This window comes from Pseudoliparis swirei, chromosome 2, assembly GCF_029220125.1.
Source record: "Pseudoliparis swirei isolate HS2019 ecotype Mariana Trench chromosome 2, NWPU_hadal_v1, whole genome shotgun sequence".
NCBI classification, from domain to species: Eukaryota; Metazoa; Chordata; class Actinopteri; order Perciformes; family Liparidae; genus Pseudoliparis; species Pseudoliparis swirei.
Window position 1 is genome coordinate 8,846,216 of NC_079389.1, and position 26,319 is coordinate 8,872,534.

Below are 26,319 nucleotides of genomic sequence, written 5' to 3' on the forward strand. Positions count from 1 at the left end.
AGTTGGGAAAGACGGATGTGGAGAGAGGTTGTGTCTTTAATACCCAGCTCAGGTTTATTTGTGAAACTGTAGGTTCTAAATAAATCTACGTGAAGTGAACTCCAAACTCTCCGTGTCCTGTGGGTGTTTGATTACTGAGGTCCAGTGTGTGAGTATCCTGTGACGTCTCACCAGGAGTCAGAGAGGAGAGGGATACATCAGGTTAAGAGATTAGTCAGCATCGATCAAGAAGAAAGAAATCCAGCCACAACTTTTACAACTTTACATTTGGGCTTGTTGGTGGCCCTCAAGGAAACATCAGCGGGTCACTAAACACTGGGGTTCGTTGTCTGATGATGAATATCCGCCCACAACACATTTTTTGCATCGCCAACATGCCAGTAGGCTGTAAGGATATCTTGCCAAACAGAGTGATCATCAGACTTGTGTTGTGATCTTTTGGCCCCTCTCGTGATCATGCAGTGGAAACTTAAGTATCATTTTATTCCAGATTAAATAATGCACCCATTCACAACAAAAGCGTTGGCTTTCTATTGTTTTCTGTTTTTTTGCGAAAAGTGTTGACACATTTTTGAAAACTTAACTCAATGACAACTCCAATGATCAAGTTATTACAATTCATCCGGAGATGAATATATAAAGCATCACGGCAATCCATCCTGTAGTTGGATCCCTAGAGTGAAAATGGGCCAGTCACCCCAAAAAGATGATGGTTCTCTATCTGTTCTGCTGCTAGTTTTCTTTTTCTTTTTGTATTACTCTTCTCCAGGAGACAGCAGCCGACCTGCCAGACATCTTGTCCAATCTGACATTTGACCTTCTGCGGAACACCAAGGACCGGTCCCGCTACCACCCCCCTTACCTGGGGTCAGGACCTGGTGCAAGACATCCCCCCCCCCCCCCCCCGCAAATTACATTTAGATCAAAGGTGATCTATTTTCAATTCAATTCAGTTTATTTGTATAGCCCATTTTCACAAATTACAAATTTGTCTGAGTGCTTTACAATCTGTACACATAGACATCCCTGTCCCAGAACCTCACATCGGATCAGGAAAAACTCCCAAACAACCCTTCAGGGGGGGAAAAAGGGAAGAAACCTTCAGGAGAGCAAAAGAGGAGGATCCCTCTCCAGGATGGACAGAATAGATGTCATGTGTACAGTGTATCTACTGAAGAATACACATGTGAAAGCAATACAGAATGCCTGAAAGGCGTATTGCATTATATAACAATATATTTTGAGTTGTCAGCTGGTGCCAGAGTTGTGTTTTCCTTGCCATAAAGACATTTCCATCATAAATGAATTCATGTAAATGAACAGAATACTGAACATTTTCTGGGGGCGGACCCCAGACCCTCAATGTCCTGCCTAGTGTTGAATGAAAGAAGAAAAGCTGAAGCAAAACAAAATAATAAAGCTCACATTCCCATTTAAATAAGCTCTTTTATTTGCCAGCACTTTTTTCATACGTTTGATTTCTGAATGTAACTTTTGCTCAACAATCCGTTTTTTAAAATAAAATGTTTTGCTCTAAATATATAAGACTACAATAACTTAGCACACAACTCATAAAGTAAAAAGCACTATTTATTTAAATGTGATACACTCTATAGAAGCTCATATGTAATGTTCATGTTTAAAATGGGCTTAACACTCAGCACCAAAAACAATTTAAATATTATTCATTATATAGATTCTTATAATGCATTTAAAATCTAAAAGCATTAAAAAATAATGTAAAGGTGTTCTACAGCTAAATCTACTTTTAAGTCCACTCCAGGTTGAAAATCCACCTAGTCGTTGTTGTTGTTTTCCTGCACTTACCAATAAAAGTTTAAACTCTGCAATCAGAAAGTTCAGAAGAGACTTGTATCCTGAGTATTTGAGTCTTAATGCTGCACGTGTGTGTGTGTGTGTGTGTGTGTGTGTGCATGGCCGAGGTATTTTCCAGGTGTTTCGATGACTCTACGATACGCAGCAGGTTGAGGACTTTGGCTGCTCGAGTATCGACTCTATGCGGAGGTCGTTTGGGACGCTGCCACGAGGACCCCAAATGTTGAGCTCTCCGTAAATGCCCGTTTCGATCATCTCCTCTTGCCAGGGGATCGGGATGTTGCCCGAGGAGAACTCGTCAAAAATGGTCTTGTCGGATTCCTCCAAGCCGACTCCCTTCACCGAGGAGAAGGCCCCGACGTCATCCAGACTTTTAGCGTACACCACTTTAGGGTCGGGGATGAAAGGAGGAGGCAGAATACCTGGAGGGGCGCCAGATGGAAATCGATTGAATCCATTCTCAGGGTATACGTCTCAAATATAAATACACTTTTTAGTTTGTGTTTAATTCAAGTTATCCACAACCCTGAAAAAGACACAGACGTATAGAAAATACATGGTACCTGCGTTCAGTTTCCTCCAGTTGATGTCGCTGAAGAAGGCGTGTGCCCTGAGCTCGTCACAGCAGCCGTTCCTAAAGCCCAACCTCTGATCCACCTCCTTAGCCAGCAGCGCGTCACAGAGCGACTTTGAATGCTCGTTGAAGTTGTCCGGGTAGGTCACCGTCCGGGTCAGCATGCGCTCTTTCATCTGCTCGCGATCAAGCTGAAACACCGGACCAAAGAATACTCTCGATGCTGATCCTCTCATTCATTTTAATAAGTCAGCCGTGTGTGCGCGAGGTGAAGCTCAAGGTGTCCTCCCACGTGACTGACCTTCTCCCCCCGGTTTCTGAACGGGTTCTGAGCGGCGATGAACTCAAACAGCGTCACTCCCAGAGTGAAGTAGTCGACGGAGGTGTCGTACTTCTCTCCTTTGATCATCTCTGGAGCCATGTAGCCTTCGAGAGACACAAGTCAAAGTCGTTTAGTGCGTTCACAGAGAAGCTCCGCCTCTCAATATGACTGATACAGATGAGCCACCTGGTGTCCCAGCGTATCCTTTGGTCTGTGTTTTGCCTTCTCTTAGCTCCACAGCGAGACCCAGGTCAGATATACGCACATTCCCTGGTTGGACAACATCATATATTATAATTGACTATTACTTACACACATACAAGGCCTTTTCATCTGGTGTCTGAATCAAAACACATTACCATCGTTATCTAGGAGCACATTTTCTGGTTTGAGGTCCCTGTAGATTATCCTTTTCTGGTGGAGGTGCTCCAAACCCTGGATGATCTGAGCGATGTAAAAACAGGCTCTGGGCTCGTCGAACCCCGGGTTGTTCTCATCCACCAGGTAGACGTGGTACCTTCAGGGATCAGAGGACAAGAGAGATTTGGCTCCATCACTAAAGGTATATCATCTGCATACAAGCGTACCAATACAGCCGATACAGGATGTTTGTGCATACTATAAAGCTGCCGTTATCCTTATGCTCTCGTTTTGCAAACTACAGTCTGCACATAATAAAATCAGATTCTAATTAAATAAAGGGGTTAATAAAATGAGGAAACGTGACTGTTTTCAGTGGTTGGTGATAAAAAAATAAATAAAGAAAGGACAACTCAGGGTTATTTGGGGGATTTGTTTCCCAATGTCTCTTGGGAGTTTCAGCTAAAATGGGTCTGCAGTTCATTTCATCTTGAACAGCTGATCCGGAGCAGGTAGCTTTATTCCATGAATGGGAGCGAGATCCTGTAACTGACACGTGGAGCTGCACCCATGTGCCTGTAGTTAGAAATCATCGTTCAGGGTTTGAAATGTGATTGATTGATTGCTGACATGATTGGTGTCTCAGCTGACTTGAGAATATTAAAACATTTCTCACATCAGTCTTTCCGGTCGAATGCACCCTTTCTGTTGGCGATGGAGGCGTTAAAAAGGTACGTTCTGTGTGTCCACAGGAGGGATGAGGACCATGTGCTCCAGCTTTCCTCAGTAAGTGTGTGTATTTATGTTTATGCTTTGAGATACGAGTGTGAAATTACTTGAGGTCTCCTCCGTTCATGATGGTCATGACCAGACAAAGTTCGTCTTTTGTCTGAAAGGCGTACGCCAATGACACAATGAAGCGACTGTGAACCTTCTCCAGGATCCTCTTCTCCACCATCGCCCCCTACAGGAGGACATGAGAAAATACTTTTTTTTAAACAATGGCACATTGACGTTTCATTCAAAGAAAATGTAAAACTACAGCAGAGTGTTCTATCGCGTTGAAGACGAACATGCCGTTTGAAAAAGAGTCACAGTACATTTGAAGGAATAAAAATACCTCAGACAAGTCAAGGGCGAGATGTAACTGTGCCAAGAAGTTCCATTCAGGAGAGCTTTCGCCTAAAGCTCCCAGTAATCACTCTATCCCCTTCTCAGTGTTTAATACTGCAGGATGAAGCCAAACGAGACCGAGGCAGGGACAAAGACGATGAGCGACATCGTATTCTGCTCAGCGCGCTTTCTGAACAGGAAGTTTATGACTCAAATCACCGCGTAACATCGCACTAAAAAGAGTCCAGTGTCCTTCAAATACACGTGTGGGGAAATGACACAACTTATCATTTTGTGGCACATTATGTGAACAGAGGCTGGATTTAATACTATTTAAATGATATAGAGATATGTATATTAGTTAACTCACAAATATTGCATTTCAAACTATAACATTCACAAAACCTGCAGCATTGGAACCTTTTCAAGTCTTCTGTGTTGAAGATGTTCAGGCACAGTTGATGTGGTACCAGTTTTAAAACCGTCTATTAAAAGTAAAGGCTCATGCCATAGACCACCAATGTATATATTGAACGCATATTAGCAAGAGTACCAATAGTGTTCTCACCTCATAGCCTTTCCTCTTCTTCAGCCTCTTCTTGTTGAGTTTCTTACAGGCGTACAATTTCCCCGTGGCTTTCATCTGACAGGCAGACACCTCCCCAAAGCCTCCTTTGCCCAGCACGCGGAAGTCGAGGAACCAGTCTGCATCCATGGGCTGCATCTCGAGCCACTTCCACTGCAGATACCTCTTTAAGTACAAGCTCTCCAGGAAGGAAGTGTAGGGCGCCTCACGCAGAAAGTCCAGCGTCGAGGCCAAAGCTGCCGCGAATAAATCATCGCCTGCAGCCTCCTTGGTTTCCTTCACCTTGGCGACGACGTCCTCGGGCAGGAACGGGCAGGAGTGTTTGGCAGAGGGGTCCATGTGACGATCGACAATCTTCGAGGCCTTCTTCGCCCTGTCGCAGTCCTCCGCCAGGTCGTATCCCTCGATGTCTCTCCACAAGCGGCAAGCCCCGTGATACTCTGTGTTCGAATCCAAGAATTCCTTAAAGAGGCACTTGCCGATTGGCTGTTCCACGCAGACCGTGTCAAAGGCCACCTCCAAGGTGTCCCGCAGGTCCTCGCACACGGTGATGTGCGGCAGTTTGAGGCGAGAACGGTACTTCTTATCTCGAGCTGCCGCCGTGTTGGAGCCGTCGACGCTTCCGCGAGCGTTGATGTAAGCGGAATTAGCTACCACCGTGGTCAGTCCTCCGATGTCCATGTCGAGGGCAGAGCGGCTGTTAGGCAAAGCAGAGAGGAGACATTGCAAAGAGAACACAGACGTAGACACTGCTTCCTAAGGAGCAAGGGGGTGAGGAGGCAAAGATGAGACAACAGGAGGACCCAGGTCACAGAGTGGTGGGAGAGGCAGCATGAGAGAGAAATGGGAGCTGGTGTCTCAACGAGATCCCAGCACACTGAGCACTGCATCACACTCATTAACACACACACACACACATACCAGAGTCAACGCCTTTCTGTAATCCATTAACACCCTAATGCCCTAGACAAAGTGTGCGAGTGCATGCAGGAACTGAACAACACCGACTGTATGTGCAGGTCTCCAGCCAGTCAACTTGTGCGTGTTAGAAGCAAAGCTCAGGTTTGGGAAGGCGATCACGATTAACACGGAAACCTAGAGGAATGCTTTTCCCCTTCAATGCACCAGATGGCGTTTATCTCAGTGAAATAAATTAGAATAAAATGATCATTGAGTTAAAACACTTTTACATAAAGGGAGATAATGGTTGAAATACTCAATCTCTCATAAAAGGCATGCCAATGTGTGCATTAGTACAGGTCGCTGGTTTCACCTTTTAATACTGTGTCGCATGTGTACATCATCACATTGCAAAATAAATGTAATTTCAAATTTTGAGTCGTGTTTATATACAGGACTGTCTCAGAAAATTAGAATATTGTGATAAAGTTCTTTTTTTTTATGCAATGCAAAAAAAAAAAAAAATCATGTGCATTCTGGTTCAAATAAAATCAACTGAAATATTTTTTATTTTTTTTTATTTTTTAATTTTTTTTTGAACTCAATAAAATAAATTATATTTTTCTCCTATTCGTATATATATATATATATTTATCTCAACAGGATCGCAACCTGTGAAGCTACAGCCACGATACCCAGGTGTGTAGCTGGAATCCAAATGAAGGCCGAGACAAGGTTAGAAGTGGGGAAGGGGCCATTGTAATAGATTTCAATACTTTCATCAAGTAATTAAAATAGTTACATTATTTATTACATCTGAATCGGTTAACTAGTAATCTGTAACCCATTTCATTAAGTAAAAGGTCAAATTCTCAACAACACGACAGCAGAAACTGCTACAAAGTACTTAGATTACTTGCACAGGTGATGTCTGACATGTGTCCTTCGTCCGTGAAAGTGCTGGACAAAGTCTGTCGTCCTTGGTCTGGGAAAAAATACTATTCTCAGGTTCAGCTCGAGCTCAAACGAAGCCCGAGGAGTTAAATGAGCATTTTGCGTCGGATCAGTCGACACGCCAAATCAAGCCAGGAGCAGAAAGGCGGCGGACAATGCCACCCCCCCCCTCCCCTGCAGGCTGCTGCTTCTACCCAAAACCTCTTCAGTGGTAGTTCTTGCTGAAGTAGGATTTTGCCATGACGACTCACACTCGGGGTGTAAAACAATACCAGTGTCACGCCTGGTAGAGAGTTCGATCCTTGGAACACCAAATCACAGAATCCTTCTGCCACAGCTGATGGAGGCCGAGTGATACCCACTTATCGCCTCGACCGCTGAGCAATATTACCTTCAGCTGAACGCCATATTATACTAAAAGTGTGTTTTACCCCCTATTGTTTAGTTAAACTGCTCCAGGAAGAGATGCTGTGCAGCAAATGACCGTTTCAATGTACATACGCATGCCTGTTTAAACTAAATAAATGTGAAGCTCACTTTTAAAAGACACTTTAGGAGGTAAAAGAGCTTCAGGACCAACATGTATTAAGCCGATGCCAGACACTGAACTAAACATATCCCCCCCCCGCAGCGTGATCTCCATTTTGGCCCTCTAAGATTCTATGTCAAAAACATTTGGGCACCTCACTTTTCTCCCTTCTTTTAAAAAAAAGGGCTCAGTGCTAAAGACAGCATAACTCCATCCGTATATTAAAATTGAAAGCAAAATAATGCGAGTAAAGGAGCATATAATCAATTCTTCTCACCTAGCTATCCGCTCGAGTGTCAAACAGGTTTCCTGGAGCCGTCCTCCGACAAGCAGACGCCCCCCCCCCCCACACCTCCACTCAACTAGTCCTCTTCCAATGGCTCCTTCCAACAGAACCACGTGCCTCAAACAAGTTGAGGGTCTTGAAAAGCAGAATATTCAGTTCACAGGCAGAACAAAAAGGAACAAAATTGATACAAAATTATTAAAACAATCTATATTTTAATTTGCAAACTTATATTAGATTACAGAAAAGGTTTTTGGAAATCAGTACACGTGTTGCTAAGTTTTAAAAGGGAGATTTTTGAAGGGAGTACATAAGACCTATGTAACCACGTTGCATGTTGTTACATCAATAATTGGTGACGGTCTATCTTTACCACTGGCCTCTACAGGATACTATAAGCTACACTCGCCATAGCATTCATATACGTAATTCACAAACAAAGCTTATTTACCTATCCGGAGCCTGGGTTATAAAAAGTCTTTACCTTGCTGGTGCCATTATTTTGTAAACACTACCAAGGCGTTGACAGGGCGGTGACGGAGAAATCCGCAACTCCAGAATACAAAAAAACAAAAAACAACATGGGGGGGAAAGCAGCTGCCTACAGAACAGAAGGAAGCCAGCCCAACACAATGGAGGTTAAGAAACTATTTCAAATTATTGCAGGGAACACAAAAACACACAAAAAAAGTGTGTCACCACATCTGATGGAGCCCCAATCCTGGGATGCCATGGCAACGGTCATTCAGACTCCGCGGTGTTGCGTCGACACAGCATGTCAAAGCAGACACGTTGGCCATCGGAACATTTTGATCATCATGTCTGCCGTATGTAGTTGCAAAAAAATAGGAATAACTATTCCCAAAAAAAGTACATTATACATTCTCCAACAGCAGAAGGTTTTACAGAGGTTTTTCTTTAGTGGGATGGCTTATTGAGAAGTGGATTAAACATACTGAGACTTCAGCGTGGTGGCCGGGCCACAGACTACAGTTCCCCTGGACGACACCTGCCCCGAGGCTGTGTTGCAGTTGCGCGTGATTCAGGAGCATAAAAAAGATGGCTGCAACATACACCTCTGTTCTTTCAATATTCATCTACACCCCTGAGAAAGCCAGACAGAAATACAGGCATGGGAAACGGGCGGGGAAGGTTGAAGAAGCACACACACACACAAAAAAGGGACTAAACTCCCGCGGCGGAGGTGGTTTCAAAGGACTGTGCTTATTGGAGAGGCGCGCCGCGGGCGGGCTAGTCGTCGTCGTCGTTCTCGTCGTACTCGTCCTCGTCGTCGTCGTCCCCCATGTAAGACACTGGCGTCTCCACGCGAGACCCGCTGTAGTGAGAGTCGTTCGAGCTGGAGGCCATGGTGCCGTCGGTGCAGCCGTCACTACACGGAGAGGAGGAGTGAATTTCATCGTTTGTTAGAGGAAGAAAAAAGTGAGAGCTCGGCCACCTTCACAGGTTGACCAACGGGAGAGACTTCTCACCTGCTTGCAGGGTAACGGGTTCCATTAGCCGAGGACCCTCCAGTGATGTAGACGTTACTGATGGGGCCCTTTGCCATCTCTGGGGAAAACAACAAGGTGAAGATTTAAAGACGTATGATTGGATGATTCCTCGAAAAGCTCAATTCACTCAACATTGTAAGAAGCACGTTACCCAACAACGGTGTCAAACTGCACTGTGTGTGTCATACTGGCGGCGAAGGACAAACAAGGAAACTGCCATAACCGTGTCCTTCAGACAGTCTTTCCTTTCTGGTGTGAAGAACATCTACGAGACTCTTTGTTTCCTTTGTGGTGTGAAAGCAAACTAACCAACGAGGATATTAGAATAGCAGATAAGTTACGGCAGCATGATGCCAGAAGCTGAACTGATCCATCTGCCGATTATAAAAATCTGTTCGGGGAGAATTCCAACATTATATAAAGGCCATGAATATATGCACAGGTATTATTCACAATGGGTAAGATGGGCTTTTGTACAGCACCGTCGCTTCATTTATTCATCAGACTGTTCTGCTTTTTAACTGTTTTGCTTTTTAACTGTTCTGCTTTTTAATTGTGTCCATTTTTAAATATGTTGTACGGCGACCTTGAGTGCCTTGAAAGGCGCCTTATAAAATTAATGTATTATTATTATCATCAGAACATTCAACTTATAATTATCAGTTAAACCAAAATCACTTGCAATCACTGTAATTTGATTTCCCTGAGCAGGTCCTGATGGTGCAGGATGACAAAACAGTCTCATACATGAGTCTTTAAAACTTCATGTTTATTCCTCTTGGTTTGCTGTACAAACTCATCAAGAATTAAAATACAACATTTACCATTTTCCCGTGGTCCAAATGAACTGAACGTCCTCCGAGTCTACGGGAGCCCACGCAGCCCGGAGAGGGGATTTAAAATCAGCCAGATTAACAGAAAACACCCGTGTGGGTTTTAAGTCCGTTTTGTGTCGCCTGCAATCCAACAAAGTGATTGGCTCCCGTCCCGTATAAACAAACACTTTGAATCATCGGTTGACTCTCAGACTGCGGCGCCATCAATGTGAAGAGTCAGCCAGAGACCGCTATTGAAACGGGAGCAACGGTTTGTTTGTTTGTTTGAATAAAATTAAAACAGGAATTGCTTTCCTTAAAGATGAACTGCATCACATACTCTGATATAGGTCATTAATATCCCATTGAACGGTCATAATTTGTTAGACGAGTTCAGCACCTTTTGAATAGACATGTCATACTGCCATGCATTTATGACACTTGCTGTGCCGTGGGCATGATTCAAGTGGTTATCCAGACAAATAAGGAGTCACAGCAACAAAAATCATTCACTACTAAGGTAAAAAAAAAGTGAAGTAAAAGCCTTTTATATGCACATCTAACCAGATCGCTGAATCCGCTACTTCTTTTAACATGTTTGTCTTTGAGATCTTTAAAATAATTGACCACTGTTGTCGAACTGGCTTGAGATTGAACTTCCTGAATGCTTTGCAACAAAAGGCTGCCGTTCACCAAGCTAAGTTCTTTTAATGTGAAGCAGAACATAATTTTTTTCTCCTTCCAACAACTGACGGATGAGTCCAACTGCATCTGAACTGGGGGCTGTGGTACTGACCTATCACGTAGGGCTCCAGAGCTTTGGGCACCAGGCTACGCGCAACCTTCAGATCCTCCGGAGAACACTTCCCCACCTCCAGACCGCAGGCCATGCCCATACGTTTCAGCACCTCGATGTCGTCATGGATCTCAAACATGCTGTCGAAATTGAACAAATACTCGAACCTGCAGTTGAGAACGAGAAAGAACAGGAGCCATCAGGGTGAGCCGTGCAGGATGGAGCCGTTGTGTGACTCAAGTCACAATATTGGTTCAACAATGGCTCGAAGACTGACAGTTTTAGTATTTTAGTTTCTGTCCAGTTTGAATAAAGTGCATTTACGATGATAAGTGACGTCTGGTGGCTTTGAGGTCAATTTTGCAGGTTAGAATAGTTTTTCAAATACTTGTTGATTTTATTTATTTTAAGTCCACATTTCAGACGATTTCAAGTATACATTGATTGTCAAGAATGAAATTGTTGTCTTTGAAAGCGATCAAAAACTGATACTAGACGGCAGGAAACATCCCGAAGGTGTGGGAAGACTACTTGGAGTCGACCCTAAATGATAGATTTGAAATAAAGAGATTTTAAAGTACGTGGTACTCCTTCAGTTGGCTAAGAGGGAATTGTTAATTACTTAGTTAAAGTACATTAAAGCCTCAATTAAGGGATTTTTTAGCAAATCATTTAGCATGCATTCTTTAAATTTCCCACCAAAATAATTCATGTTGAGCCATGGGCCTGAAGAGTAGCTTTAGTTTCAGATTACATGACGGTATAGATATGCTCCCACTAATGCTGAAAAGACATTTTAGTCGCATTACAATTCCCAAAATCAAGAATCTGCAGAATCTTGCCACGTCTCGACCTAAACTGCGTCTTGATCAGTTATGATTTTTGTTTTCGTTCCAAAACGGGAAAACCAAAAAACTAACAATACAATGGCTTGTAATGGTTGCATTAAGTTCAGACTGAACTAATTATTTTAGCATGTGTTCTGTCGATTTTTCAAAAGACCTGTGGGCATTTTGTCCTCCTCGAACCTTATTAAATGACACATATTCCTCAATGATACATTAAATTAATTTTAATGAGTTTATAAACCATATAAAGCTTTTATGAGTTTCATAAAAGATTTCTGCTAATGTTGAAAACGTTCACATTGAAAACAAATCCCCCATATGCGTGGTCTCCGGGGAGTTGGTAATTAGTTAAAATATTTTGAGAGGAATATTGTAATATTAGATTGTTAGTCATAGTATTTCCAGAATTTATTTTTATTTTTTAAATCTACCGATATCAGAAAACACTTTGGAGAAAGCAGATTTCACTACCGTCTAAAAGACTTTTGGTTTAGCTGCCAAAACCTGGAAAACTGTGAATAATACATTATAATAACCCAGACGGACACCAGATACAACTATGTCACATGAAGTGTGCATCAGTCATTATTTGCCTCGACTGGCCGACACGTTCCCTCCTAAGCCAGGATTGGTATGAATGATAATCCTTTGTGCTTTAAAGAAAGTTTTACATGTAAACTCAAGTGATGAAACTATCACATACTTGTCGTTGGAGATGCTGCAGTCAATGACAGTTTTCTTGCTGGTGTTGACGATAATGAACGGGAGGTGGATGATGGAGTTGGGAGGCGGAGGTCGGTTTGCTTGCTGCTCCGTCAGTCTGTTCCGCTGAACCAGGTTCTTAAAAGCTATTTGCTGTCAGACAAGATCAAAGACAGATTTAAAAACTCTGAAGCCGCGACAGAGTGTAAAATAACAGAACATTAGACAGTTAAAAATATTGTTACTACTTTCTTTAGCAAAGCGTATGCTGGATGTATACTTCTGCAGTGTGAGAGGAGTCCTGCTGTCAACGGACTCAAGCTGATTGTATCTGCAGAATAGCACTAAATGGATGTGAAGTGCATCAAGCTGTGTGTGTTGTGCATTTACCATCGTCCCCAAGTAATGGTATGCACATACTAATGCAATCCAGAACAACAGCGCTGCCATTCAGTGCGTTTACATGATGGTATAATTCGAATCTTGCTTTAGTCGGACTCTGCTATCTTTTGGGGGATCTGCTGTTATCCCAATATACATGGCAGTGAGTAATTCGAATCATTGGCCGAAAGCATGTCATATCAGATACGATAGGCTGCGCTGTTTTCATTACAACTCGTGGTGATACAGCCATTTCCGCTTGACCTCTTCACCACTACCAACAACAACCAACAACAACAACGTTTCGAGAAAGAACCATGAACTTTAGTATGTTCAACTCCTTCAATACATGAAGCATAAATTCTGTCTGCTCTTCAGTCCAGAAATGTGTGGTGGCTCTTGTGTTCTCCAGAGCGTTGTTTGTTTGTTTTCTGCCGGCCAGGCTCCCGGCAGTGACAACTTATCGTCTCTTTCGACTTCCGGGTCACGACATGGGAGGGAGGGGGGAGGAGGGCGGCGGGATCTCAAGCATGCGCAAAGACGCAAAGTCCAGTTCCTAATCCAATGCACCGTTACATGCCGCGATAGTCGAATTATCAACCGGATCGGATCGAGTTATCCAGGGGTGTTAATCGGATCGTAGTCGGACCGCACATAGTCGAACAAAGGTGTTTACATGAAACGGATAATTCGATTTCAGCCCGACTAAGCCAGTTATTCGAATGCATGTAAACACGGTCATTGATTCTCTAACCGCCCCAAAGTTAGTGTGGACCATCAAAGATTCTAAATGTTATCCTTTTACTCTGTTGTGCCATCTGCAGTGGTTATTTGCATGAAAATCCAGAATTCAAATAGATTTATAAAGCATTTGTAGTTCTATGTATTTTACTTGTGATTTGTTATGTATTTTATCGTTTTTTACTATCTGGACCTTGAGTCTGAAATAAGTGTGATTGATAGGAAATGCACGATTAAAAACGTGCATTGATTAAACAAATAATATTGTTATTATTAGTTGTAATTTTGTATAAGAACTTAATAACTAAAAATCCCATCTCAAATATCTACATTATATTCATGCGAAAAGAATCTCCTTCAAATAAAGCAAATTCATTCAGGTTTGTCGCCATAAAATTCATTTGTAAAGATTACATTACAACAAATCATGATAATATTATAATGACATTTTTTAATACACATTTGTCACTGAATAGCCTGAACACATTTTAATAGAAGTCCATGCAATGTCCATTAATGTGAAAAGCAGAACCAAGCTAGGTAGAGACCCGGTTCCGCCTATTAGAGCAGCACGAACACCTCTCTGAAATAAACGTTATTATATATATATATATATATATATACGGGTAAAATGTACAACAGAGTTGATTTAATTGACTGCTGGTGTATATAATAATCTGCCCACCGTGTGTACTCTCTTGCACCATCTAAATACCATGAGGAGAAGATGTATATGAACAACCATCTCCAAGTGAAGACGCCCCCCAATAAAGTCAGTTCATTCTTACCTGCAGTATGAGCTCCTGAAGCTGTGATTGTTTCTGCTTAATTCTCTCCAGCCGCCTTTGTCTCTCAACCTGCAGTTAAAATAAAAAACAAACAAAGAATTATAACATGAGGAAAAAAAGCACGCCATCCTCGACACCAGCTAGAATGTGAACAGTCTTCCCTGTGTTCCTACCTCAAGGTTTTGGCACTCTTGCGCCGAGTTGGTGGGAAGGCCAATCCATTTGATTTCTTTCTTTTCTTTAGAGATAATGTTCATGGCCATAAGCACATTAAGTGCATCGTACACACGCCGCCGAATGTTCTTCTGGTCATACACGTGCTAAAATGGAAAAACAAGGATTCAAAATATTAACAAAAACTTCTCAATTGTTAAAGATACAAAAAATATCAAGCAAAGTACCAAACATTTTAAAAAATATGTCTGAATCATTCTGAAAAGATGCGATGCAGTTGCAGCACTAACCGCGTCATTGGGTGACATGTGGCTGTCTGCAGAGCTGAATTCTGCAACCAGTTCATCTGCCACTTCATTGTAGGTGGTTATTCCTTTCTTCTGAACCTTCTCACACACTTTCATGGAGAAATGCCTCAATCCCTTTCCGTTCTTTTCCCCCTTTTTACCACGTTTTCTGCGGACAGATTAGATACCCCAGACACGGGTATGAGCATGTTTGCATTTTCCCCATATAGTAGACTTGATTAATCTAAATGGGTATTTATTCTCCACAGAGATCCACAGTGATGTCCAAAACGTTTTAACTCAGACTTTTTTGAAGACTTACCCTGATGACCACGGAGAGGCATCTGATGGTTGACTTTGAGTGAGGAACTGGGAACTGGGTGTGTGTGGACTGTTTACCAAAATGGTATTGGATACCGTCGGCCGCTGGGGGGTTCCTATCACCTACAAAAGGACAGAGCGAAAGAAAGGAAAGGGAAGAAAATATTAAAGCATCGTGATTATCGACTCGTTGGTGTTAAGCGTCCAAGAGTCACCGGTGATGTGGACACACTGACGCTCTCTGGATTCACTGGTGCGCAGTGAGAAGTGGTCGTCCCTAGCTTTCCTGAAGTCTACAAGTATGTCTTGGTGACATTATAAGACATTTTGTTATATTAGGCTACAGACACGATTTGTTGCTACAAGGCTGTATTGAGCTCACAATAATAACACTGCATGTGTTTACTCTTAATAGAAACTACAAGTATTACCTTTGAACTTGTTTAGCCATTTGTTAAATAATGACACATGTTGAAAAAGTTTCATCCTTAATATTCAGTAGTAATACGAGGCAGCCAGGAGACATGTTGATATCTTCCTTCACTGAGGTGATATCTCAGCTGATTTTCGTTATATATACATTCCATATATATAATGAGATGATAGATGTAATCCTGCTGACTGTAGAGTTGATAAGCTTAGGATCAACCGGCTACACGCGGTCACCTCACTATGATCATGGAGGGACTTATACAACACTAAGACACAGCAAAGACAATCCATACCGACCATTTAGAAAGCTGAACTTTGTTATATCTATTGAGAAGTTATAAGCTCGGACACAAATGTGGCTGAGATGGCACTAAAGTATGCAATTATGAAACCATGGAGTGTGGTAGTCGTGTGTGGAGCATCACTCACCATGTGTGGCACATGTTGCATGTGTGCAGCAATGTTCACATTGGATGGCCCAAGAGTTTTGGGTAGTAGCTGTTTGGCTACGGGGAGAGATGTAGACTGGACAGTAACCAAAGACAAGACACCTAATGGTAGACGTGAGAAGAGCAGCAATGAGTAGAGCTCTTGGTTGATACGGCATTGCCCCCTGTTGTCCGATAACAAGCAGGCAACATGGTGTACTTCGTGGGACATGCTATTAATCAAACAGTAACATTCACTTGTTTGACACATCCATGTGATGGATGTCCGAATCTGGAGCAAATCTAAATTGACATTATCGTGTCCTTTTGCCCTTTTCTGTCAAGGCAAACCTAGATTCAACTATTTTAAAAAAGACATTCAAGTTGAGACTATACCTTCACACCAATAAATTAACATTATAGAATAATTTACACAAGTGGTTAAAAATAAATGTTCTCAAAAAGTGACAAAAGTAGCGAACAGTGACGTTAATGGAAATAAAATACTGTCTAGAACTGCTGTATTTAAAAAAGTAAATTACCAGAAATATCTACCTTTGCTAGGGCTCAGATTTTGATCGATGAAAACCTTCAACTCTCCGTTTGTTTCTATCAGACCAACCTGCAAACGACAAGGACACAATACACTGAAAAATCACAACATTTAATATCCTGCATGAGTCCAGAAGAGGAAACGTGAGGATGTGGGGGTATCTCTTAATTTTGAGCAACTTAACACATACAGCTGCATTGCCTTCACGGTTGCACATTAAATAAACAGTTTTCCAGTTAACAAAAAAATTATAATAAATACAAAATATATTAAATTTACTTACATCTTTAGCCATGATCCCAAAGGACCGAAGGAGTTGAGCTTCAGGCTAAAAAGAAAATTAAATGGTCTTCTGTGTGTCACTTTTCAGACTCCTGAGGACAGAATGAAGGGAAACTCAATGATAATGGTATGTTCCCATTATATTTTAAACATGTTTCCAATACATTTTTTCGTTGTTGTGTGTTTTTAATTCAACTTAAGCTCTTGTCCAGGCCCATTTGGGTTGCTTGCTGCCAGCACACTGTACAAAGCTACAAGCACTATCGTTAGCTCGAGTTGCCCGGTATTGTTCTCACAGGACACCATTTGACGGAGAATGTAAATATTTCAGAGCAATCTCGAGTCAAAGGACCGTAGAGGGGAATATCTGCATGCACTAGATCTGCACAAAATCACGTTAGACCACTCATTGATGCACACAACTTTTACTACGCTAAGTGTGCACAAGGCCTACTTCAGGTACCGAGCACGTCCGGAGGAGAGGCATCGTCGAACTTCTGCTACAGGTCACGCAACCGTGCTAACTTTAGCACACCGGCGCAAAACTAATAACACCATTAAAGTGGAAGCGCGTCGCGGTGACGGGTGTTCCTGCCGCAGACGGGAGGAGCACCATTCATTCGACACACGGACAGCACTGAACAATGTTTCTCTGGCTGCAGCTAGCGTCACTGTGACTGCTATCAGTTAGCGCTGGAGTCAGCCCGCTGTCTTTAGCTCGCTAGTTAGCCCGTGCACGCTTTGAGAGTATTCACGTAAAACCCGAGCCATCGTTGGGTTCCGTGCTGCAGATTGTAGACGGAATTGAGAAGTGGGCTAACATTTATGAAACGTGTGAGCATTTCGCCCGGTGAACGAAGTTAATGTAAAGGATTATGTGCACTTACGAGTGCACTCTCCTGTCTCTTCGACGGCTGTTGTTGGCATTAGAGAATGGAGGAAGAGGAGGTCTGAAACCCAACCAAACAGGAAACAAACTGAGCCATGGCGAACTACTTTTTGGTCATTATGTGCTTAATTCCACTGAGATAAGTGTGTATTAGTGACAAGGGTTTCATCCTTGTGTTTATTTTTTTATTCGACTTTCTGCCTGAGGATGTTATACAGTTTGTAATGCAAGGGTTGGGCTCTTTGGGCGAGTGTTGATGCTGGATTTAAAAAAGTTATCGTTTTAAATTTAACCAGTGAAAACGTGAACATAGTTACAAATTTAACAAAAAAGGCAATGTGCGTTTAATCCTGGCTTTAAATTGAATTGAACATTTTAAACTTCCACATATGACACCACATACGATACATCGTTACTTTATGGTGATCAGATTATTGTTTATTGTGTCATCGCAGTTTATTGACAGTCTAGGATCTCCTAGTCTGAAACGTGTACGATGCCTGTCACAAAGAAACTACGGAGCGCTTGTCCTGAAGTATATTCTGAAATACTTGATGTCATTTTATAAATATACTAAACTACATGCATAACTAATCTAATCAGTTGTAGTTTTAATATAACAACGAGTTTAAGATGAGTAACTTAAATATTCTGTTGTGAACACACATTTTTTAAACTTTTGGTTTCATGTCGATTGGGGATTTTTTTTTCTTTTTATAACTTCAATTTTATTCACAGACGACTGAAGTCTAGTCACTAAATCGACCTCAATCCCAGTGACCCGTTACGTTAAACTGACCCGAGCTATGCCCGTGACCCTGCTGCTCTCGTTTGCTACAAACGGTGACGTTAAATTGGTAACTTGTCAGATTTTACGTTAAAATGAACGCGAACTATTTTGCTAACCAAGCACCGTGTACAGAGTCGTGTAGCACCGGGCGACCTCGCGATTGCGCTGGGGAAGCCGAGCCCACCGGTGCTTTGTTAGCACACGGTCGATCTGCTAGCTCGCAGCTAGCCGGTGAGCTAACCCACAGCTGTCACCGACCAACACTGACAGAACTTGCTGCACTTTACTACAGTCGCGTTGGGTCCGTTTCGCCAATATATCTCCAAGATATATTCAATGCATGTTCAACGAGAACGTAAACAGGCAGATAAAGTAGAGGTTCAACATCAATAACTTTCTTCTGCGGTCGCCGGATCGCCAGCCCCCCAGGAGATAAACACGGCTTACCGGTGACTCCACAAGCTAGCGAAGTGTGCGTTAGCCGCTAGCCTCGCTGCATCAGCGCGTCTCTCAATCTGATCTTGGCGGTGTCTCGCTTTAGCGGCGTCTGATTGGACAGCATCGATGAGACGTAGGCTGAGCGGTCAGAGCAGGCCACGCCCACATCCTGCATCTCTTGCGATTGGTGGAGACCAGCCCGCTTAAAATATACAAACAGCGCCACCTGCTGTACAGGAGTATGAGGACACTGTTTACTTCTTATCGACTCTTGTTTCCGACTGGAGTTTCTCTCTCCCCCTAAATGCATTGAGGACACATGGGGATTTAATTGGTTCAACCACAGTTGCAGTTGGTCAGAAATGAGCAACACTGGATTAAATAAAAATGAGCTCCTGACTGCACCTTTAACTCTATAGTGTGCATATGGGATTTGGCATTTGCAGTCAATATGGATGTCTAAGTTTGTATCTGCAGCAATGATTAAACAAGCCTGTCCCCCACATCTACCTGCAGTCATAGTTTAGTTATAGCTGGGGTCATCTGATGGTGTGTGAAGTGCTCTCCTTCTCAACTATTTGACACAGACAAAAATGAAAGAAAATCCTCTAATTTGAAAAAATGACACACGTGTGTGAAGCTCTCTTCAACAACTATTCCATTCACCAACTCAGTCTCAGATCCACTACTCAACCATAAATTATCTAAATCATAACCTGCTCAACACAACCTCTTCCCCACCTCAACAGGTAATCAACCAACCATATTCTGCTCATCAACCTTTGCATTTTTTGTATTTTTTATCAGATCTTAATCTGTGTAGTTACTAGTAAATTAATTGTAAAACATGTTTATGTAACGTGATGAAACTGATCAGATAGTAGACCACAATACAATATTGAATATGAAATAGCACACAATAAAGGTTTTATTAAATTTGATCAGATTTGCTGCAAAGACAAAATGTTCCTTTGAGAATTAACAACCTACCATTTTCGACTTGAAGATGAACTGTGTCTCCTATGCTGACCGTGAAAATACTTTGTGTTATGGGACCTCTTAACTCTCAGGTGGTCATGGAGCTCATAACGACGGATTTATCAGATGCACAAGAAGTATAAATCCTACCTTAATGAAGGTTGTACTGGTATGGTGCTGTTGCACTTTATAGCATTATGTTGCCTTATAAATAAGTGTTTCTATTGTTTTCCTCAACCCTCATTAAATACAACTCGACTGGACATAATCACCTCTCAGTGTCATTCAATTAATCCTCCAAAATGACTATGAAGTTGAATAAACACCTTTCCAAAACAGCAAAAAGAACAGAATGAAACGTATATATATATATATATATATACTAAAACTAATGCATTCACCCTCAAACAAATTCTACTTTATCCTGTTCAGTTATGTTTTTTCGTGAGGTTAGATGAACTTATAATATCGTAGGATGAATATGTGTGGGGATGGTGTATTATGTTAGGTTATGAAGAGTTTTTCCTATTATTTAAGGTTGACTAAATATTAGATACATCTCTCAGTGTAATAAAATACAATTTTCTGAGAACTATTAGTGTAATGCCCATGACTGTGTATATGAATGACAAGAGTGTTCATTGATACTGCAACATGTAACACACTCTGAAGTTACTGAACCCAAATCAGCCTGCTATTCATGTATTTTCAAGACTGACATCCACAGATATGATTTATCAGTTATATATACACCCTTCACATTGGTTCAAGCTAGGGTGTATTCACTTTCACATGAGATAAAACTCAGCTGAGCCCGAGTCCAGCCAACAGACAGTGTCATTATTTGTTCTCATGTTATATGGGGACTCAAACTCCTCATTGTTCAACAAAAATCATTGTTCATCAAAGGGGTCATTAATGGGCAGCTGTCCTTTATACTCTTTGTGTACATTTTAAACCTGTTATATTCCTGAATACTGCCTCGCCCTAGATTCACCGTGTGGAGTAATTTTATTGAATAACATGCATTTAGTAAGATGCATTATACAAGTACAAAACTAAAACTAACAAAATTGTCTCAATACTATATTTGACAAAGAGACCCACTTCAAGGCAGATTCTCAAGAGAGTTAACATAGTAGGCCCCTATGACCTATAATGTGCATCTTCACATAAAAGTGCCAACATATTAGCCCAAGCCACAGAACATTTGAAGGTGTGGAGACCCTGGATACCCACAATGCTTTAGTGGATTTGTGTTTGTCTGAGGGGGATTCCCTGATATCTACCACTTAATCCTATTATGTTCATTGTCTGTCATGTTATTATGACACATTGTAATGCGCAGTGAAGGGACTACCTATTACATATAAAGTGTGTGCAGCAGTAATAGATAAACGGAGGGGTTCAGTCATATTTTAAGTGTCTTGGGGAGTGTTCGTGGTGAACATTGTAGCATATAACAAATAGTGTAAACACGTCACTTTCTTTGCCTCTCTCTCAAACTAACACACACACACACTGATTAATTGAGACAAATAATTATAAAAAGCCAAACAGGAGCAGTTACTGTAACGCCTCATATGTCCTCAAAAACCATGGATGACTGGAACCCACAAGAGCTGCTCGACTACTTCCGCGCATGCGCAGAATGAGCGACAGTCGGACTACCAAACTGGTCAAACAGCGGGTGTGAAAATGGTAGGTAACCAAAATAAACACGAACCCAGGCATTGGCCGTGGTGCCTTCACGGCTTACGTGGAAGACTACGCTCGTGTTATTAAAGTGCGTGGCGGGTCGGGGTTCTGGAGAAGCCTTCAGTGTTCAGTTACTTGTGTTCGCTGCTGTTACAGGAAGGTCAGTTGATCTTCTGAGAGCAGCTAGCTAGCTACTCGTTCCTTGTGGGCAATCTGGTAACTTGGGCTGTGAGCAGGTCCGTCGTTGGACCCAAAGCACAGACACACCCGGGGTCGTTGACAGTCTGTCCCCGTGATCCTCTTGCCCCCATCGGTGGTGTCAGTGATGCATGTCGGCTAACTGAGCTAACAGCCAGTATAAGTTACTCGCGGTGCTTCCCTCTCTCTCTGGGTCGCACTGCGATCCGTGCCGACTGGGCAGCAGCCAGACGCGTCACCGACCTTTGACTTCACGGGGGTCGTTAAATAACCGAAATCGGTCACGGTTGGTCGAGTCGATGTAGCAGCTGGATGGGCTCACAGAGTTTTGAGTCTCCGGTTTCAGGAAACGCTTGAGTACAGCGCAAGTGCTCCGATAATGCAGCTGGTGTGAGGAGGTGGCATGTGGCATGTGGCATGGTGCATGTGGCATGGTGCATGTGGCATGTGGCATGGTGCATGTGGCATGGTGCTGAGGGTCAAGGCTGCACACTATCGAGCAGGGTAGTCGATCGATAGGTAAATAGTCCAAAGCGCTCGTCCCAGCTCCCCACAGCCCCTGGGTGTCTCTCAGTGTGTGGTTTCGACCAATCAACAGTCCGACACTCGGGTGTTTATTTGACTTTCATAAAATACTAAGAAAATAAATACATCATAACATTTGAGCAGCTGAAATGAAACTATTAATCGATTATCATATGTGTCGTCAATCAGCTAATTGATGAATCAACGAAGCATAACATATGTTAGGAAACCAGACGTCTTGAATGAGGTTAAATTATAACTAACTCACTTGTTTATAACTGGTCTCTATGTAATACAAAATGAATAAAGCGTGCGCCTATCTAATATTATATGTATATCCATTATTGTTGACAATATGATGACTTTTTACATCGTTATTATATGTTGCCGTGTATTTCTGTCAGGGTGCTTGTGTTACACTCCAGACTTGTTGCCCCTCTCGGTCTGGGGGGTGGCGTCCCGTTTCGCTACTCGTGTTACATCTCTGACTGCCGTTATCTGAGGGGCCCTCCTGGGTACAGCATGTGCTTTGAGAATCCACAATATCCCCCATCAGAAAAAGCCCATGTTGCTTTTGGATTGGACATAATAACCAGCGCTGGATCTTGGCTCAGCACCTGTGCTGTGTGTGTGTGTGTGTGTGGCAGGCTAACCTTTTGATATACGAGTGTTTCTGAGCGTCTCGCCATCTTTGCTGTTGCCTGAATGCCTGTCGATGTGTGTGTCTCGCTGTGTGTTTTTGTGTGTGTTTCGGTGTGTGTTTGTGTGTTGTTGTCGCTGTTCCCTGGTCTGATCGCGCCCGTGTCTGACGGCCCTTGTCCTGTACTCATACAGCATAAGCTGAAGTCTTCGCAGAGGGACAAGGTCCGGCAGTTCATGTCCTTCACACAGGCTGGGGAGAAGACAGCCGTGTACTGCCTGACGCAGAATGACTGGAAACTAGAAGTTGCGACCGACAACTACTTCCAGAATCCAGACCTCTACTGTAAGGAATCCATGAAAACGTCGGTAGACCGGAGAAAGCTGGAGCAGCTCTACAATCGCTACAAAGGTAAGTGGGACTCTTATGCTGGAACATGGCACATTTACTCGAATAGAGTTGCTTTCCTCTATAACCCCCCCCCCCCCTTGATAGACCCCCAGGATGAAAATAAGATTGGCATTGATGGGATCCAGCAGTTTTGCGATGACCTCATCCTGGATCCGGCCAGCATCTCCGTGCTCGTCGTCGCGTGGAAGTTCCGCGCTGCCACTCAGTGCGAGTTCAGCAAGAAGGAGTTTCTGGATGGAATGATGGAGTTGGGGTGAGTGTTGACGACAACAGCTGGAGACGCGCTCCAAAGTGGGACGTCAACACAAGTGTCTTCGTGCGGGCGATCTCTCCGTGTTGCCGCAGGGAGGGAAGGTTGTCTATATATAGAGCCACTCACACACAGCTCGAGTATTCTGTGTCTTTTCGTGGAACGACTCGGTGGAAGAGCTGCAGCGTTTTGACTTTTGAGGTTAACTTCAGCCCAATTTGTCACGAGCATTAAGGGAAAACATGTTGCAGCGTGTTGGGTCGTTTGTGTTTATTCAATTGGGAGTGTTGTTGTTTAGCTGTTGGTTAAATTGTCCAAATGCTTTAGGTGTGACAGCCCCGAAAAACTGAAGGCCCTCTTGCCAAGATTAGAGCAGGAGCTCAAAGATAGTGGGAAGTTCAAGGACTTCTACCAGTTCACCTTTATCTTTGCCAAAAATCCTGGACAGAAGGGTCTAGGTAAGAAGAGTGGCAACAACAACAACAACAACAACCGCTGGCTGAACCGCGTCACTGAATTCCAAGTGCTCTGCTTTCTGTCTGTGCAGACCTGGAGATGGCTGTCGCCTACTGGAACCTGGTCATGTCGGGACGCTTTAAGTTCCTTGATCTGTGGAACCGATTCCTTTTGGTGAGTCAAAGTGAAATCAGGATTGTTCTATTGTTATCGGCGCCGACACCGATCTCATAAAGCAGATGATGTATCGGCCTTGGCAGAAATACAAATGTTTTCCATTCGTTAGATCCATGGAGTCACGGCGGGGGCTTTTTATGGCCGCGGTGATCTCTGCGCTCCTGGTAGCTCACACGTTTGGAATGCAGGTTTAAAATCCGGCAAATATCTTTTATTTAAAAAAAACTATTGCTGCACCTCCTCATTGAAATGTGTTGGGCCCAGTGATGGGGGAACGTGGCTGAGACGATGCCCCGGCTTTTTATTACATCTTGATGACTCCGTCGAAGAGGGGGGGCGGCGAGTGTCAACAGATGGCGGGCCACAGTGATGCACGCTGGGACGTGGACGCAATAATCGTACAGAGATCGAAATTAAATGAAGATAAGCTGCATAAAAGCATGTGTATATACCAATATGTTGACCAACACTTTGGTTATTACAGGAACACCATAAACGATCCATCCCAAAGGACACATGGAACCTATTGTTGGACTTTGGGAACATGATTGCAGACGATATGTCAAACTATGATGAGGAAGGTGAGTCTTGAGTTCCTTCAGATTTGCCACAGATTTGTGTTCTCTAATGGCGTGAATATGAACCTTCCTCTTCAAATCATCGTGACACGAATGATATCTTTTGTTTTTTTTGTGTGTCCTCAGGAGCGTGGCCGGTCCTTATAGATGATTTTGTGGAATTCGCCCGACCAATTGTAACGGGATCGAAACGCAAAATTCTTTAAATCAAATCCCAACTCTGGAAAGCCAGACTCTTGTTTCATTTACAGTGACTTCTTAGTTTTTTTTTTAAAGACTTGTACAAAAAACAGTGACCATTGTCGACTTCAGAGAGAAAACAGAAGCACTTGAAACTGTCAGGACGCCACCTTTCAGTAAAAACTATGACGACAAGTGGGCACTTTTTTGTTGTTGTTGAGGGCGTCGCACGGACGTCGCCGGCTCCACCGTCGTCTCTCCTGCATCCCGGACATCGCTCTGCTCCAGGAGGAGCGCTCCCCGTCGGCCCACAGCCCCGCGGTGACGGACGCGGTGATGGACGCAGCACTGAGAGGAGGTGCCCCGGCTGTGCAGGCGTCCTCTCGAAGCGACTGAAGAGACTCTCACCTCGTCGGCTTTGTTTTGTTCTACGAGGCTCCGGGTGGCCGTGCGACGGTCCCATGTCTTTACTCTAAGTTCAGAACCGAGTGCTCACGACACCAGCACCAACAGAACTGTTTCAGTCGTTACTGTACATACTGTATCTATTGGGACCGTTTACAAAGAGAAGCTATAAGAAGAAGAATATAAATACGTTCAATTTGTAAATGCAGATGATTCTTTTATGTACAGTAAGCGCTACGATCTGCAGCGGGATGCCCTGATATAGTGGACGATGTGCTGTCGGTTTAATTGTTCGGTGGATCTGTCACTGTCGCGTTGCGAGAGCTTCTCATTGAAAGCATGTTAAACACGTGTTTCCGTCCCCTCGGGCTGGTTTCACGGATACATTTTCACTGAAGGCGACGCTTTGATTTAGAAAGCTTCCGTTGGTTCGCGGTGTTCAATTTGGTCAGGTTCATCTCGGTCGGGAGTCGGTCTCGAATCCTACAAGTGACGGTAGTCCACGGCAACGCAACTTTGGGAAAAAGAGTATTTGGTCCGTCCGCGACATTAAATGTCACTAGAGACGATTCAGCAGCATTTAAAGTGAAGACATGACGGGCCACTCGGATTCCATGGCATCGAGCCTCCAGTTCAGAAGCCGGGACACTAAAGAGGGAGACACCGGCACGAAGAAGTAAGCCTTAAGAATAAATATCCATCTGTTCGATATTTATATTTCGGACAAGCCCATCTGTCCAGTGGAAGTTAAACTATATTGTTCATACATCATGTAAGTAAGCCTGGGTATATTGTTCATTTAAGAAAGATGAACACAGCATGAGGTTTTCCATAATCACACACACAGTTCTTTTGTTCATATGTCAGATGACATCACTTACAGAACAGTATCGCTGCTGATCGAGTGTTATGGTACCCAGAGTCTAAAGCAAAGATTCATGACCTACTGATCCGATTGTGTTAAAGAAAGCTTTAATATTTGTTTGTCTTTCAGAATATCCCTCCATGTTGTTGATTGTTAATAATAAACAATATTTAACAAGATTCTGTTTAGTACTTACATGTGATAATGGTGCCTTGGACCACAGTGAATTAGTTTGAGTTTATTTTATTTTATTTATTTTGATCAGCAAAATATACAACCACCAGTTGGCTGACCGAAAGGGTTAAGGCTGAAGCTATCTAGC

The 26,319-nt window shown here is 42.9% G+C and overlaps 4 protein-coding genes across 6 annotated transcripts in view; 2 read left to right on the top strand and 2 right to left on the bottom strand.

Annotated features, from left to right (window-relative positions):
* Window positions 1-26,319, top strand: part of LOC130205519 (growth hormone-regulated TBC protein 1-A-like) — a 158,349-nt gene that overhangs the window by 121,555 nt on the left and 10,475 nt on the right. The gene's annotated exons all lie outside the window — the stretch shown is intronic.
* On the bottom strand, window positions 1,427-5,671 carry grk1a (G protein-coupled receptor kinase 1 a). Its single transcript, XM_056432881.1, has 7 exons — window positions 4,774-5,671; window positions 3,929-4,056; window positions 3,092-3,249; window positions 2,919-3,002; window positions 2,712-2,836; window positions 2,400-2,601; window positions 1,427-2,258 (listed from the first exon to the last, which is right to left on the bottom strand). Exons 1-7 carry the CDS (start codon window positions 5,470-5,472, stop codon window positions 1,969-1,971), a joined length of 1,686 nt encoding a protein of 561 aa, XP_056288856.1. The 5' UTR covers window positions 5,473-5,671; the 3' UTR covers window positions 1,427-1,968.
* LOC130205498 (transcription factor Dp-1-like) lies at window positions 7,656-18,733 on the bottom strand. 3 transcript variants are annotated; one of them, XM_056432923.1, is made up of 12 exons: window positions 18,646-18,733; window positions 16,521-16,611; window positions 16,240-16,306; window positions 15,686-15,807; window positions 14,826-14,947; window positions 14,507-14,672; window positions 14,216-14,362; window positions 14,043-14,111; window positions 12,134-12,285; window positions 10,583-10,749; window positions 8,951-9,029; window positions 7,656-8,850 (listed from the first exon to the last, which is right to left on the bottom strand). In XM_056432923.1, exons 2-12 carry the CDS (start codon window positions 16,530-16,532, stop codon window positions 8,712-8,714), a joined length of 1,242 nt encoding a protein of 413 aa, XP_056288898.1. In that variant the 5' UTR covers window positions 16,533-16,611; window positions 18,646-18,733; the 3' UTR covers window positions 7,656-8,711. The 3 variants fall into 3 exon arrangements, with proteins under 3 accessions (XP_056288898.1, XP_056288904.1, XP_056288907.1); XM_056432929.1 differs by lacking the exon at window positions 18,646-18,733 and adding an exon at window positions 17,407-17,456; XM_056432932.1 differs by lacking the exon at window positions 18,646-18,733 and adding an exon at window positions 16,974-17,083.
* LOC130205538 (DCN1-like protein 2) lies at window positions 21,339-26,176 on the top strand. Its single transcript, XM_056432992.1, has 6 exons — window positions 21,339-23,086; window positions 23,171-23,339; window positions 23,664-23,794; window positions 23,884-23,966; window positions 24,454-24,550; window positions 24,674-26,176. The coding sequence occupies exons 1-6, from the start codon at window positions 22,741-22,743 to the stop codon at window positions 24,751-24,753; spliced, it is 906 nt and encodes a 301-aa protein (XP_056288967.1). The 5' UTR covers window positions 21,339-22,740; the 3' UTR covers window positions 24,754-26,176.